At 37.7% G+C, this 14,780-nt stretch overlaps 1 protein-coding gene across 2 annotated transcripts in view; it reads left to right on the plus strand.

Moving 5' to 3' along the window:
- fgd4a (FYVE, RhoGEF and PH domain containing 4a) overlaps window positions 1-14,780 on the plus strand; it is a 54,848-nt gene that overhangs the window by 2,136 nt on the left and 37,932 nt on the right. Inside the window, exon 1 of one of the 2 annotated variants that reach the window (XM_082182069.1) lies at window positions 2,515-3,815. The exons of the other annotated variant lie outside the window; for it this stretch is intronic. Within the exon in view, the coding sequence (XP_082038195.1) occupies window positions 3,701-3,815 (115 nt within the window). The 5' untranslated portion in view covers window positions 2,515-3,700. Of the gene's footprint in view, window positions 1-2,514; window positions 3,816-14,780 lie in introns of those variants that run through there. 2 annotated transcript variants of the gene reach the window in all.

Genomic DNA, 14,780 nt, shown 5'->3' on the forward strand with positions numbered 1-14,780 from the left:
CGGAATAGATCTGCTACGCTGCTGCTGCTGTAGAGCAAGTACAGAGACTTGCTACTGCCAATACATTCACAGACATTGCTGTGATTGTGTAAGACATACTGCTGACATATATATGCAAATGTAACATATATGATTTAACCCCTGTAGCAGATCTATACTGGTGGAGCTGGGGAAGGTGGAGGGTTTCTGAAAGCGCACTGCATACTGCTTCCAGCAACACAACGGTTTTTGTTTGAATGTTGAGCCGCAGCTCATTGGACGCTGATGCAACGGCACAACACTGTTCTCAACAAAAAACGGACGACTTTTTATGCGTTTTGGCTGTTTATTTACATGATCACGCCAATTTGGGTGCCTGAAAACGCAAAAACGCGAATCTCTGAAGACGATGACGTCATGCACGTGTATTACGTGTTCAGTCTATAGTGTTTCATCGCCATCTAATGGCCTGGCAGCAGAATACAGCGTTTTTAGTCGTTTCGCGGATGTGTGAATTGGGATCGTTTTGACCATGATGTCGTCTGTGCGCGGAAAAATCAAAGGAAGAACTTCTCAGTTTTAAGCATATCGTTGTTGTGTAAACGTACCCAAAGACTCATCAGCCTGCACTAGAGTTTCATGCCAGAACTAGGTATTTTATCTAGAACAGTAGCCTACATGTAGCTAGTTTTTATTTATTTATTTGTATTTTTTTATAAATAGATATAGAATAGTAAGTGTTAGTATTAATTGGTCAAGTGTTGATGAAATAGATGTGTCTTCAGCTGTTTCTTGAAAATGGCTAAAGACTCGAGTTGAGATAGGTAGGTCATTCCACCAGCTTGGAACTGTCAAGATAAAGGTCAGTGAAAATGATTTTGTCCCTCTTTGGGATGGCACCACAAGGCGCCGTTCACTTGCAGAACGCAGGCTTTTCTCCAAGTGGTGTGAGTTTAGGTATTGGGGTGCAGAGCAAGTGGTTGTTCTATAGGCAAACATCAGTGCCTTGAATTTGATGCGAGCGGCAATTGGCAACAAGTGCAATTTTATAAGAAGAGGTGTGAGCATTTTTGGCATGCGCTATCAGCATTTGTTTTGACATGTCAATAGAGAAATCTAAATAATTCTCTGAATCAGTCACAAAATACAATTATCTATGCTCGCACCAGATAATCAAAAATAATAGTGAAGAATATATGTGCTGAAAGAAAGAAAGAAAGAAAGAAAGAAAGAGAATAAATAGTTGACTGCACATAAACAGGAAAAAGCACAGCAATTTCCTCAGCTATTTCCTGAAATTTATGCTCTATGTATTTTTAGAAATGCTTTTCTCCTCAAACTTTTGGGATTTGATTAAATGAGCTAGTTTTTGTTAGTTTCCACTTACACAAGTTGTTGTTAAAGGTAACTATTAACTGTTGGTGGCACTTCACTAAATCCCATGTTTCCTCTGAGACACTGAAGTCAGTGTTTTAGAGGTTTCGGGTCAGACTCGGGTAAGACGGATCTGTTGTCGCAACATCACCAGAGCCAAAGGCTTTGTTGTGAATCGTGTATTCTGGAGTAGCAGGGCTGTAGTTTGTGATGTGAGAGATATGATAGAGAAGGGCAATAAATAACTCATGGACTTATGTCGCTCATACACACCCTTCATTATCCTCCAGTAAATATTTAAGGATGAGTTAAATAGCCACAGGAAATTGGTCATTATTTCAGCTTTAACACTGAGATCTAGACTAAAATAAATATTGTCATATCAGCAAAGAATTTACATAATACTCTTAGCTTTAGGGATGTTACTCTCCATAGCTTTTTAAAGGCAGGTACACATGTAGAAACATCCAGCAGGTGGCAGTATGATATCAAAAAAACAAAAAATTATGTGCCCAGAGGCTAATGGACATTTCTGATGCTATTTCTAAATTGAGACATAAAGCTTAGTGTTAACAGAGTAGCTTCTGCTGTGTATGTTTGTGTCAGGACTGTTTATTTTTCCTGTAAATATTTCCTTAAAATGTTAAATCTCATCTTATATCTTGCATCTTTTTTTTTATATTTCACCTTCCCCCTTTCTTGGTATACATCTTTAAAAAAATAAAAAATAATAATCAGCTTTTTTATCACAGGAATAAATAACATTTTAAAATGTATTAAAAATAGATATTTAAAATTATAATTATAATTTCTAACAACATTCATGTTTTAATGTATGCTTGATCAAATAAATGCAAGATATTTCTTTCAAAAACATGAAGAAGGAAACAACATTTAACCTGTAGTGCAGACAGGACCACTCAAAGGGATTTTAGTTTTCACAAAGAAATGTTTTAATTACTCGATATTTTTCCATGTAAATGCACAGGGGAGGGTTCATCACATTAGTTATTTATGTTACACTGTTGTTGTTGTTGTTGTTGTTGTTGTTGTTGTTGTGGGGGGTGGGGGGGGGGGTGGGGGGGGGTATATTCAAGAGAAAGTCCTATAAGGTCAATTCAAAATGACGCACTTCCTGTCAGTTTCTGATGATAAGGGAGGTGACTTCCATTCTTGCCTATTGTGCAGAACACAATACACGGCAGACAGGATGTTGCAAGGTCTTGTGTTAGTCATATCATACAGTAGACTGGTAATCATGCTAAAAAGGTAGTCTAGGTCTGGCGATGGCGTGCTCTAAAGGATGTAAGATTTTGAGTTGCACCTTATGTAACTTCCTGTCTTTTCATTTGTCTTAATGACTGTAGAGTCTTTAAGACCTTGGGTCATTTATTTCACCCTTAGTTGACTCAAAGCTCACCCAGGTCAGATCTCTGCACTGTTTACCTATGAGAATAAGTGTAGCAGTAATAGAAGTTTGAGCTCTTATGTACCCCACCCCTCCACCCGGGGCAGTTCTGCTCATGTCCTTTCCTCTTGGTCAATTTGGATGTGATTCATCTGCTTAGCAAACACACTGCAGGGCTGGAGTTTCCTGACTTAGAGTTTCCCCGTCTCAGGCTGGAGGAATGGGGCAATCCTGTAGCTCGAACATCATGCCTTGGACCAGACTCATTTTTGGAGACTTGCAGCACCAGGAGCATTTTTCAACCACATACAGTCTTGCTGGACTCAAGATTTAATGGAAATTCCTGGAATGGAAACATAAAACATTTCTCCAATCACCATCAATGAATGACAAAACATTGAAATCTTCAGCTTTTGAAAAGCTTTCTGAAAAAGTTCCTCTCTTCCTTCATCTTATAGGATCGTTTGGATCTTTAAGAGCTTGATTTTTGTAAACTGGTCTGCTTTTTATAGGTGTGCACAAGAGGGAATAAGAGAGGAAGTGGTGATACAGTGGATATTTTTGTCCGTTCTTCATCTACAGGAAGCCGGGCTTCACTTTCTCCCCCTGCTTTCTCGTCACTCCTTTTGTGGAACCCCTGGATTCTTCCCTGCACTTCCATCTTTGTCTTTAACTCATTTTCTCTGTGTACTGGAGTCTTGCTGATGGACATTGATGGATTTTTTGGGCTCTGGCCTCAGGAAAGCTATATCTTCCTCAGCTATCTTCCTCCGCACGGCCTCGGGTAGGTGACCCAACAGTTCTTGCTGTAATGAGCTCCAACATGCCAGCCATGAGAAGTTTTACTATGACTCTGGAAAAGAAAACAGTGGTTGTTTGTTAGAGAATGTAGGCTGTTGATAGAACTCAGACTCTTGCCCGGTTGAGATTTAAAAATGCATGAGCATGAGTAGGAAAGCTGCATCCATCCATATTATCACAAAACAACAGATCATGGGGAATGGATTGAGAAAAATGAAGCATCGTCGAAAGTATTGGTTTTGGCCAACTAAAGGTAATGTTGTGTTTCAGTCACTATTCATGAGTTGTTAGTCAATGTTAAAGGGATAGTTAACCAAAAAAATTGATTTACTCACTCTCATGGGCATGGCGTTCCAAAAAATTGATAATTTTTTTTGTGTCTATATACATTGAAAGTCAATGGGATCCAATGTTGTTTTGAACCCAATTGACTTTCATTCTATGGACAAACACACTATATCTTATTTTGTGTTCTGCTGATGAAAGAAAGTCATACAGATGTGGAATGTCATGACGGTGAATAAATAAGGATATCTTTTTTTAATTCTTGGGTGAACTATCCCTTTAAAATACTTCATTAAAAGAAAGAATTTTAGGATATTTATGTGCAAGCTACCTGGAGAAGTTTACTATCTGAATTTTTAAGAAAGGATTCATCATCTAGATGTGGTTATCACAGAAAGAGCTTGGACAAAAAATTAATTACAAAATACACCCACAAAATGTTATTAACAAAATGTGTAATTTAAATGTGTTAAGGGTTGAAGTCAACATGAAACGAGTTTGCTGCACATTTTAATACATTTTATTTATTGGATTGTGAAAAATGGTCTCTATATAACTGGTGGTTGCAGTGAAGGGGTTAAAAGTGCAAGGGCTTGGTGACATCCGTAGAAGCCGTCAGTCTGCATTATTTAAGCTTATTTTTAAAACAGTTGTTTAAAAGTGGAATTCCTAGTGAAAAACTACATTACCCATGATGCTGTACTGACAATTACACCAATCAGAGAGTTAAAAAAAAAAGCAAAACACTCCAAAATAGCTTTTTAGCTCCGCCCACTCCCATGAAACACTCTTGTAATTACTCTTGGAAAAATTTATGGAAAAAAATTACACTCTATACATTTTAGAGACAATATTACAAAGACAATTTATTCATTAAAATTAAAATATTTTCGAAAAAAATATGTATTAAGAAAGCAAATATCATAAATTTTGATTTCATGTTGACTTAGAGTATACCATGCAACATATGATCTCATCAACATGTTTATTAAAAGTAGGTTTAGGCAATTTTGGAGAGGGTAGCAATAGCAAGCTAGCTTTGAAAGCATGAGATCCCACCCTCCCTTCAGAGCGCTCTCTAAAGCCAAGCCTCCTTCAAAACACATGAACGCACACAGCAGAGCCTGCAAAACGCATGTCTCAAAGCACATAACATGACAATAATAATGACCATAAACAACTTGCATAGATCTTACTTGTATCACTTGACTGCTGCAGATTCATTTCGGCTTTGATAGTGTTGACATAGAAACACATAAATCCAGGCAGAACATCACGTGTTGTCATATCGTAATTATGGTTACGATATGTCGTAAACATAGCATAAGCTTGTTGTTTTGGTTCAGGAGTAACTGTAAAAGGTGTTGGCTGTTTGTTTGTGGCGTTCACTGGCTGTCTGTCTACAACACTGCATAGCTTCATGGAACACGTGATGTCTGCGCAAGCAGGGTGCGCGGAGGTATGGAAATACATATGTTGACAGGCAGGTAGGACATCGTATCATTGCATTCGGACCGATGTGAAGAGTTTCAACCGGTACAACAAAGAGTTTATTAAAAAAAAACTGCCTACCCTACCTTTAATAGTTTTACACTGTTACTGGAATTCAGTTTTCTTTTGAAATGGTGCCTGCAGTTAGTCTGGCTATCACCAGACCAAGCTCAATATTTTAAGATTGAACATTGGTCTAGGCTAGGGAGTCTGCTATGTATTTTCTGCTACACAAGAGGCGTGATCAACGGGCATAGTTCAAATGACTCTGTACACAATTGGATAGTCCTTCAACCAATCAGACCAACGATCCAGGTGACGTACTTTGCAGAGTGATTCGAAAACTCCAGGCAGGAAATGTGTAACTAAACGTGTTGATCAGCGGTTTGCAGAAGCAGTAATGGAATCGAGCGATTTTTGCAGGTTATGCAAAAAAAACATGAAAGTTAGTGGTATTTACACCCACTTGAGCGAGTTGTTTGCTAAAAAGAAACCATTGAGCATCGTCAAGAGGTTAAAAGGAATTGGACAGAGCCGTAACGGCTCTGGAATTGGATTAGATTAAACCCGCCAATAGCGTGCCAGGTGGATAAGCCAGTTTGTGATTGGTTCCTGCAAATTTGTAAAGGAAGCAGCAGAGATAAATGTACAGGTTTCCAGCCTGAGCTGCAGGGCGAAATCAAATGGCCGGCGATCAGGCTGGGTTTACCCAGTCTAGCCTGCAGCTGTGTCAGGGCTAATCCAGACACCCCATTCTGTCTCTTGCACACTGTCCTCTTTCAAATACTCTTTTGCTTTGAATCAAATGTTGATTGTTGATTGGTTTGACAAGGCTTAATCTTTTGAGAAAATAAATGCTTTTTACATGTGGAATTAAACTAAATTATATATATATATATATTTATATATTTTCTTATTTTTTTTCTTATTTTTTTATTCACTGTCATATCTTCACATTTATTCACCTTTTTCTTTTTGTATTTATTCTTTCACTTATTCACTTTATTTTGAACATGTTTTTGCATAGCTCATGTAGCTCATAGCTTATTTATTTATAGTTTATTGTCATTATAGTCCTATAGATAGGACAATTAAAAAAGAAAAGAAATTAAAAAAAGTCTGATTGTCCAGCAGGGGGCAGAGGTGCTTTGACACTCATGTGCTAATAACTCACTCACTCCACTGCCATTCACATTGTCATTATAAAAGAATGCTTCACAAAACACAGTGCCCAAAATAAGTGACAAGTATGGGCAGCTTTGTGTGTGTAATGATTCTCCAATTGTATAAGATGTTGTGTTTATGCATCTTTAAATAGTACAAATGAGATTTGTGTGTTAATTATAAAAAAAAGGAAAATAGCTACATACTGTAGCGAAAGTCAACTTTGTTTTTCCTTCAAGTTTGACTGTTGATATAAACTGAGCCAAGTTGGACAACAATGAGGAACTTTTTTGTCAGCTCTCTGGCCTCACACCCACACAAAGCTGCCTGACAGGAAATCTGAGGGGTGTTTGTGTTATGCATGCTGGGATGGTATTTTGGTTGTCCAGTGTATTTATAACAAGGAAGTTTTTTTCAATAATAATGCATCCTTTTTAAGAACACAAACACCTGCACCTGCTCACACACACGCACAGTAGCACAGTTTATAGATTCAGTGACATTCATGTCATTTTTTGATGTATGTGTATCTCACGTGTTCATGACTTCCATAATACTGTCCTAATGGGTCAACAGCTGTTTGATGTCTTTTAGCAGGATTAGTGAGCCAGTAGAGTTATGGTATGATATGGATACAAAAAGTGGGTACAAAGAGATTGGCAAATATGCTACGGAGATATACTGTATCGTATGACCTTGAAAACTTTTTTTTTTTTCTGTTTCATCTCGTGGGATTTCATCTTGAGAAAGACCAAAGCTTCAGGGTTTCATTTATATCAATATTGTGCAGTTGAACTAGCATTTCCTGCCAGGTTTGACTCATTCAGGTAGGGGGGGGAAATAAAAAAAATTAAGGCTTCTCTCTATTTAAATATTTCTTTACCTTGTTTTATAAAACTTTTGGAACTTAAAAATAACATTTTAGGTACACAGATAGATAGATGGGTAGACAGATGGACAGATAGATAGATGGGTAGACAGATAGATAGATGGGTAGACAGATAGATGGGTAGACAGATGGACAGATAGATAGATGGGTAGACAGATGGACAGATAGATAGATGGGTAGACAGATGGACAGATAGATAGATGGGTAGATAGATAGATAGATAGATAGATAGACGGACGGACGGATGGATAGATAGATAGATGGACTGACAGATACAGATGGATGGATGAATGGACCGATAGATAGATAGATAGATAGACAGACATATAGATAGACATTGATGTACCGACAGATAGATAGATAGATGGACCGACAGATAGATAGACATAGATAGACGGATGGACGGACAGATAGATGGATAAATAGATGGACAGATAGATAGATGGAGGATCGGACAGACGGATGGTTAGATGGATGGATGGAAAGATAGATGCATAGATAAGTAGATGGACAGACAGACAGATAGATAGATAGATGGATGGATGGATGGATGGATGGATGGATGGATGGATGGATGGATGGATGGATGAACGGACGGACGGATAGTTAGATGGATGGACAGATAGATAGACATAGATAAATAGATCGACAGATAGATAGATGGACGTACGGACTACGGACGGATAGTTAGATGGATGGACAGATAGATAGACATAGATAAATAGATCGAACGATAGATAGATGGACGGATAGTTAGATGGATGAACAGATAGATAGACATAGATAAATAGATCGACAGATAGATAGATGGACGTACGGACGGATAGTTAGATGGATGAACAGATAGATAGACAGATAAATAGATCGACAGATAGATAGATGGACAAACGGACGGACGGATAGATAGATGGATAAATAGATGGACAGAACAGAATTTATATATAAATATAAAATTCTTTGAAATGTTTATAGATTATATAGGCCCATTCTTTTAGGCCTGATTAGTATAAGTACTTTCAGTGACTAAATCCTGTTGCCTATGAAAGCAGTATATCAAAACGTCATTCAAAAGCATCTATAGGGAGGGAATGATGTCAGCTTAAAAGACATGGCCTGAGGCTCCGTTTACTACAAGTGATGAAGGGGGAGGAGAGGACTGAACATGTATTGATGGAGGGAGGAGCCAAGGGCAGGGGCGAACAGGAGCTGGGACTGGGGGAGATGGGAAATGTGTTGTGTGTGTTTGATGAGATGTGGCCTTAATAAAGTGTAGATGTCAAAGGGCAAGAATGGTGGCGTTAATTTGCATGTAAGAAGTGAGAAGTCAGATAAGTGAGTGAAAACAGAAAGGGACTAAACAAGAAGCGTGATTGAAAATGGGTCAGGAGTGTTTAGCCTGACCGGATGAATTAGCACAAGGGTCATCAAACCGAGGCATATGACAGAAATGATTAGGAGGTTTATAGTCAAGTATTGAAGTGTGATTGTGTGTGTGTTTGTGTGCGTGACACTGCGTGTACATGTCCATTGGTTGGCATGTCAGGAATTCATTATGACGCTGTCACCTCAGGCTGTCGGTGTTTACTGGATCACAGTCATCAGAAACCAAAATAAATGAGAAATGAAAATAAAAAATATGAACATGCTAGCACTAAATTCAGTTTCCTGTATGTCACTGGGTTTTTTTTTAGAGCTGTTCTGTGAGTCGGATGCTTTGTACACAGTAAATGTGAAAAACAGGAAGTAAATGACATTAATTCCCATAGACTCTTATCCACCTTATTTTTAACATAGGAGTGGGAGTGGACATTTGTAAATTAAATGTGTCTAGCTTTAAATATTTTACTGTGCTTTATTATTCTTCAGAAAAATTGTCCTATAGCTGCTAATGAAACGGAGTCTCGCAAATTCACAGAAAATAGCTTACTTCCTCATTAAAAAAATGAGATATTTTATGTAATAAGTCTTATATGACTCGTATAGAGAATATGAGTGTCTCTTAAACACATAATAATATTTTTATATTACAATATTTACTCTCTTTTGATTCTAAAATTCCATATATACTATTCAAAAGTTTGGGGTTGGTACAAGTTTTTTAAAATATTTTTCTAATGTACTTAGACTGCATGTGTTTGATCAAAAATACAGTAAAACAGTAATGATGAAATATTGTTACAATTTAAAGTTCTATTTTTAACTATTTTAAAATGTTGTTTATTCCTGTGATGGCAAAAGCTGAATTTTCAGCATCATTACTCCAGTCTTCAGTGTCACATGATCCTTCAGAAATCATTCATGCTGATTTGCTGCTCAATAAACATTTCTTATTATTATCAATTTTGAAAACAGTTGTATTTTTGTGGAAACCATGATACAAGTTTTCAGGTTTCTTTTGATGAATAATGAGTTCAACAGAACATAGAAAATGTTTTGTAATATTTTTATTGTCTTTACTGTCACTTCTGATCAATTTAATGTGTCCTTGCTGAATAAAATCTGACCCACAAACTTTTGAATGGTAGTAGGCCTATATACTGTATATTTTGTAAAGGTAAAAAATACTTTATTTATTACCTTGCCATGGTAATAAATAATACCGTGGTACTTACCTCGAGAAATAAATACTGATAAAAACACTGAACGATTATCATATTCATATTCCAATGTGTTTATTTGGCATTTCAGGTCAATTCTGTGGTACCACCTTGGTACATGTCCAAAAAGCCATGGTGTTACCAGAGTACTTGTTGTCTGTTGTTGTACAGTGAAGAGTTTTATATATCCCCTAATGTCTTTGTTTCATCATCCAGAAGTGTGAGAATATTATAGGTGGTGACAATTCCCTTCCCTTCCCCCACAAATCACTGACTCATCTGTATTCCTCTGCTGTCTCCCATGTGGCCTGGTCCTTTCGTCACATGACCGGTGTGTGCCCTCCAATAGAATCAGCCTCATTTTCACCCCTGCACTGAATTATAACGATACGTGGACTCAGACGACCCGACCAATCAGGGGAGGAGAACTGGCATTCTCCAAATATCATACCCACTCATCAATATTCATCTAGTTTTTCCTGCCGTGTCTCACCCCACCCTTTTATCCCAAACCCCCACCCCCGGTTTGTTGGCCCACCCCTCCAGCAACACAATAGGGGTAATTGTCCATGCAACACACACACATTGGCACATAAAGACGGACAGACAAGAACGCGTGGCGTTTCCCTGCCATATGCCGTCCCTCCTCTGGAATGTGATTATCCTCTGTGGAGAGAAAAACAGAGGCTGAGCGGAAAACACAGTGTGCGGCGGGGGAAGCAAGTGAGGGAGGAAAGAAAAAGGAGGAGGAGTGAAGCAAGTGTAGAAAGAGAGAGAGAGAGAGAGAGAGAGAGAGAGGAAGGATGGAGGATGCAGAGTGTGTGGTAGCACTGCTAGAGAGGGAGGGTTCATGAGAGGGCTGTTCAGTCTGGCGTGATTCTCTGGATAAAGACGACGGCTCCGTTCCTCTGGAGAACTGAAGTGGAAATCTCTTTCGCACACACTTCTCGCTGCCATCTCGAAATCGACGAAGACTCGCATCAGGTCAGTGCTGTCTCTTTCGCTTTCGCACACAGCTGACCACAGTTGAGAAGGGCTGTGGCTCTTGAAGCTTTCTCAGGTTTACCGCTGCAGACTATAGTATAGACTATACAGACTAGTCTTTCCACTAGTCTAGAACAGATACCTGTGCTGTTTTGAACATGAAAGAATGTTTGTGTGTGACATTTTTATCTTGGGAAGATGCATTTTTAATTCTGCAGACACTTAAGCAGCGGTGTGTGTGTGTGTGTGTGTGTGAGTACGTGGGTGGATTTGAATGGTGCATGTGTAAAACCTAAAGCAGTAACATATTTAAACTGCTTTTTTTTTTGTGCACGAGTCACAGAGATGAATGTTCATGGGGTGAATCAGCCACACAAATGTGAACACAGACACAGATGCAGAAACAGATGGATGTGGAAACAGGTCTGGGTGCTTTGTGGAAGCAGGTGGAGATCTGTGTGTGTGTGTGTGTGTGTGTGTGATTTGCCACCAGCAAACACCACACAGCTATCAGATTAACCAGAGAAGCATCTCTTTACAGGATCAAGGAAATGTTAAGATGTGCTTAACGTGCTAAATAACACATATGTAGTGTGCATGGCCATCACAGACGGCTAAGACCGATTTAGCACCTCGGTTCAACTGTTTATCCTAAAATACAGACATAAAAAGAGAGAACTTTTACTATTACACTACTGGTCAAAAGATTGGAACAGTTCATTTGAAATAAGTCTCTAATGCTCACCAAGGCTGCATTTATTCGATCAAAAATAGAGTGAAAAATTGAAAATAGTAATTTTGTGAAATAATATTACAATTTGAAGTGATGTTTTCTATTTAGTTATATTTTAAAATATATTTAAAATTTTCAGCAGCCATTACTCCAGTCTTTAATGTCACACGATCATTCTAATTTATTATCAGTTATTATTGGTGCTCAATTATTAATAATGTCTCTTGGATGTCGATGTTGGAAACGTATTACTTTGGTGGAAAGCATTTCTTTTTTTTTTTTTTTATGATTCCTTGATGAATTTTGATCCTTGCTGAAAAAAAGCATTCATTTCTTTCTTTTTTAATCAGCAAATCAGCATATTATAATGATTTTTGAAGGATCATGTGGCACCGAAGACTGGAGTAATGATGCTGAAAATTCAGCTTTGGCATCACAGCTTTTTTAAACCAATAATTGCAGCCTTGGTGAGGTTAAATTTTTATTTTTTATTTTTTTCATTGAAAAATCTTAATTATTCCAAACTTTTGACCAGTAGTCTATATTTAAAACTAATATAGGGCAATAGCTTTAAAGAATATGGGCTTGATTAGAAATGTTTGAGTTCATATTAATCTCATATTAATAAAAAACAAATATCTAGATAATTCTGAGCTCAGTTTGTGATATTAAGATCTAGGGGTGTTTTTTTTTCCAGCAAAGTCCTAATTGCTCTTTCTAATCTTATTTCTTTGAAGGAACAATTGAGATAGCAATGCAATCCCACTTGTCATTTTCCTTACCTAAGGGTTTTGGCGTCCCTCTACGCAGTCTTGTGTGAGCAATGGGTTGATGACCTCACTCACTGACATCCACACTGTCTCATACAGAGGAAGAGTGCACAGAAATGTTGTATTTTTATCTGCTTCTCACTGTTAAACATGTGACTGCTTTCAGTTGTTAAGTTAATCATGCACACATGCAAGAAGCAAAAAGCAGAAGTGTGCTGCAGGAAAGTGACATTAAACAAGCTCAAAAAAGAGAACAAAGCGTCATTATGTTAGTTAAATATCTGTAATTATATACAGATCTCATAGTATATATATATTTTTTAAACAATATGAAATACTATTCTGAAATTATTTTAAAAACATGCCCAATTAAATTTATTTATTTATTTTCATACTTAGGTTTGTTTGAATAATTTAAGTATTATACATTGGCTCCGACACCATTTGTGCTACAATTACAATTTTGCAGTTTATTTATGAAAGGTGCGATGACTTTATATGATAAACGGGTGCAAAAATCCCATAGATTCTTATTGTAAGAGGTACTTGAGCTAATATGGCTCAAGTACCTCTTCCAATCAGAATATATGGGACAGCAGTAATTTAATTTGAATTTCAACAGTAAAATCATTTGACAGTTAGGTACCCACTTCCAGTAGCAACCACTCGGAAACCTAATTGCAATGCTCTAAAAACAGTCAGAACACCTAGCAACTGCATAACAAGACCATGGCAACCACAGCACAGTAATCTCATAGTAGGCTGTAGCCCCTTTTCTGAATTGTAAGTTTACTTTATTATTCCTCTCCAATAGGAGTCAATGGCAGCCATATGAACCGTAAGTAGGAAAATGATGAAAATTGGCATAGGCCTACTTCTAGTGATGGTAATGAATAGTATTCTGACCAACTTTGCGAACCAACTTTATAGTGCCACCACCAGTTCAAAAATGATCTTTTCAAATGGTTGTAACTTTTGAGAAAAATGAAACTTAGTACACCTTATTCCTCTCATCATACTGATCACATTCAATATCTTACATTAAGACTCCGCCCATTACAGTAGTGGCCATTTTGAAAAGTACAGTATTACGTTTTTTCACTACCCCTCCTTCAAATTTTGTCAAATTCCTACGAAAATTGCCTAAGATTATCTTTGGACTGAGCCGCACAGAAATGACTGAACAGATTTTTTTTTATTCATCTTTGTTCAAAAGTTATAATGTTGCAAACTTAACGAGGTCGAGCCAAAAATCAAGCGTAGTGTCAGTTCTGGCAGGTCACGTTAGTCAAGCTCGCGTCAGCTGACTCTCAGCTGATACACGTCTACCTATAGGAATACGACGCCTATCACTGTGTATATATTTAAGCTCCTTCAGTAGTATCAGCAGCTATCGCGTTTCTCGAGCTAATTACCCTCCTCCATCCCCAGCTCCTCCTCTCGTCAGTCAGGATTTGGCATTCTGATTCCCCTTGAATCAGAATAAATTCTCAAATTATGTTGTACCTTAAAATCTTGAATTAATGATATCTGCATACATTCATGTTGGTTCGGTTCTGTTTACCCTAAGGGGGGTTATTGCTGCTCTCCCTGCTTTTATCCATGCTAGGCTGGATGCACAGGGAGTTCTTGCCCATAACGGAACCATACCGCCAATCCAAACTGTATGCTAATTGTCAATCATATTTGACGATAGTGGTCCTGACAGAGGCTGTATCTCGGCCAAACTTTGATCAATTGAAATGAAAATTGGTTGGTTTAATCAGAACCATGATCTGAGGGTACATGCCAAATTTGGGAACAGCGACCACCTATATAGGTCATGAGATCGGAAGAATGGCTATTTTTGTTAATAACTTTTGAACAGTTTTCCAGAAAGTCATAATCTTGTCTGTGGATTCCTTGTGTCATGCCGGATCCATGGATACTGATTTTACCAGGTTCGGATGAACCATCTGTCTGCCATTTTGAATTTCGTCATACATTTTGTCATCCTTTAAATGATTTGACATATCGGCACAAAATTTTGTACGAATCATCATCAGCATGTCCTGTAGGTACCCAAAAAGTTTGAATACAGCGTCACCTAGTGTTCCAGAGATTTATTAAATTTTTTTTCAAAAACGCTTATCTTTTGGAAACATAGTTTGTTTTCTTTGTGGGACAACTTTATAAATTTGTGTGTAATGTTGTCATTTAGAGCCAATTGCTGCATGGTTCTGCCTTTAAAATCTCCCTGTAAAATTAACCAAACATTGTATGAATGGCATGCTTTTTAAAGCAACAGGCTATAGCTTTGAAGATT

Source organism: Leuciscus leuciscus, assembly GCF_965113295.1.
Source record: "Leuciscus leuciscus genome assembly, chromosome: 10".
In the NCBI taxonomy this organism is placed as follows: Eukaryota; Metazoa; Chordata; class Actinopteri; order Cypriniformes; family Leuciscidae; genus Leuciscus; species Leuciscus leuciscus.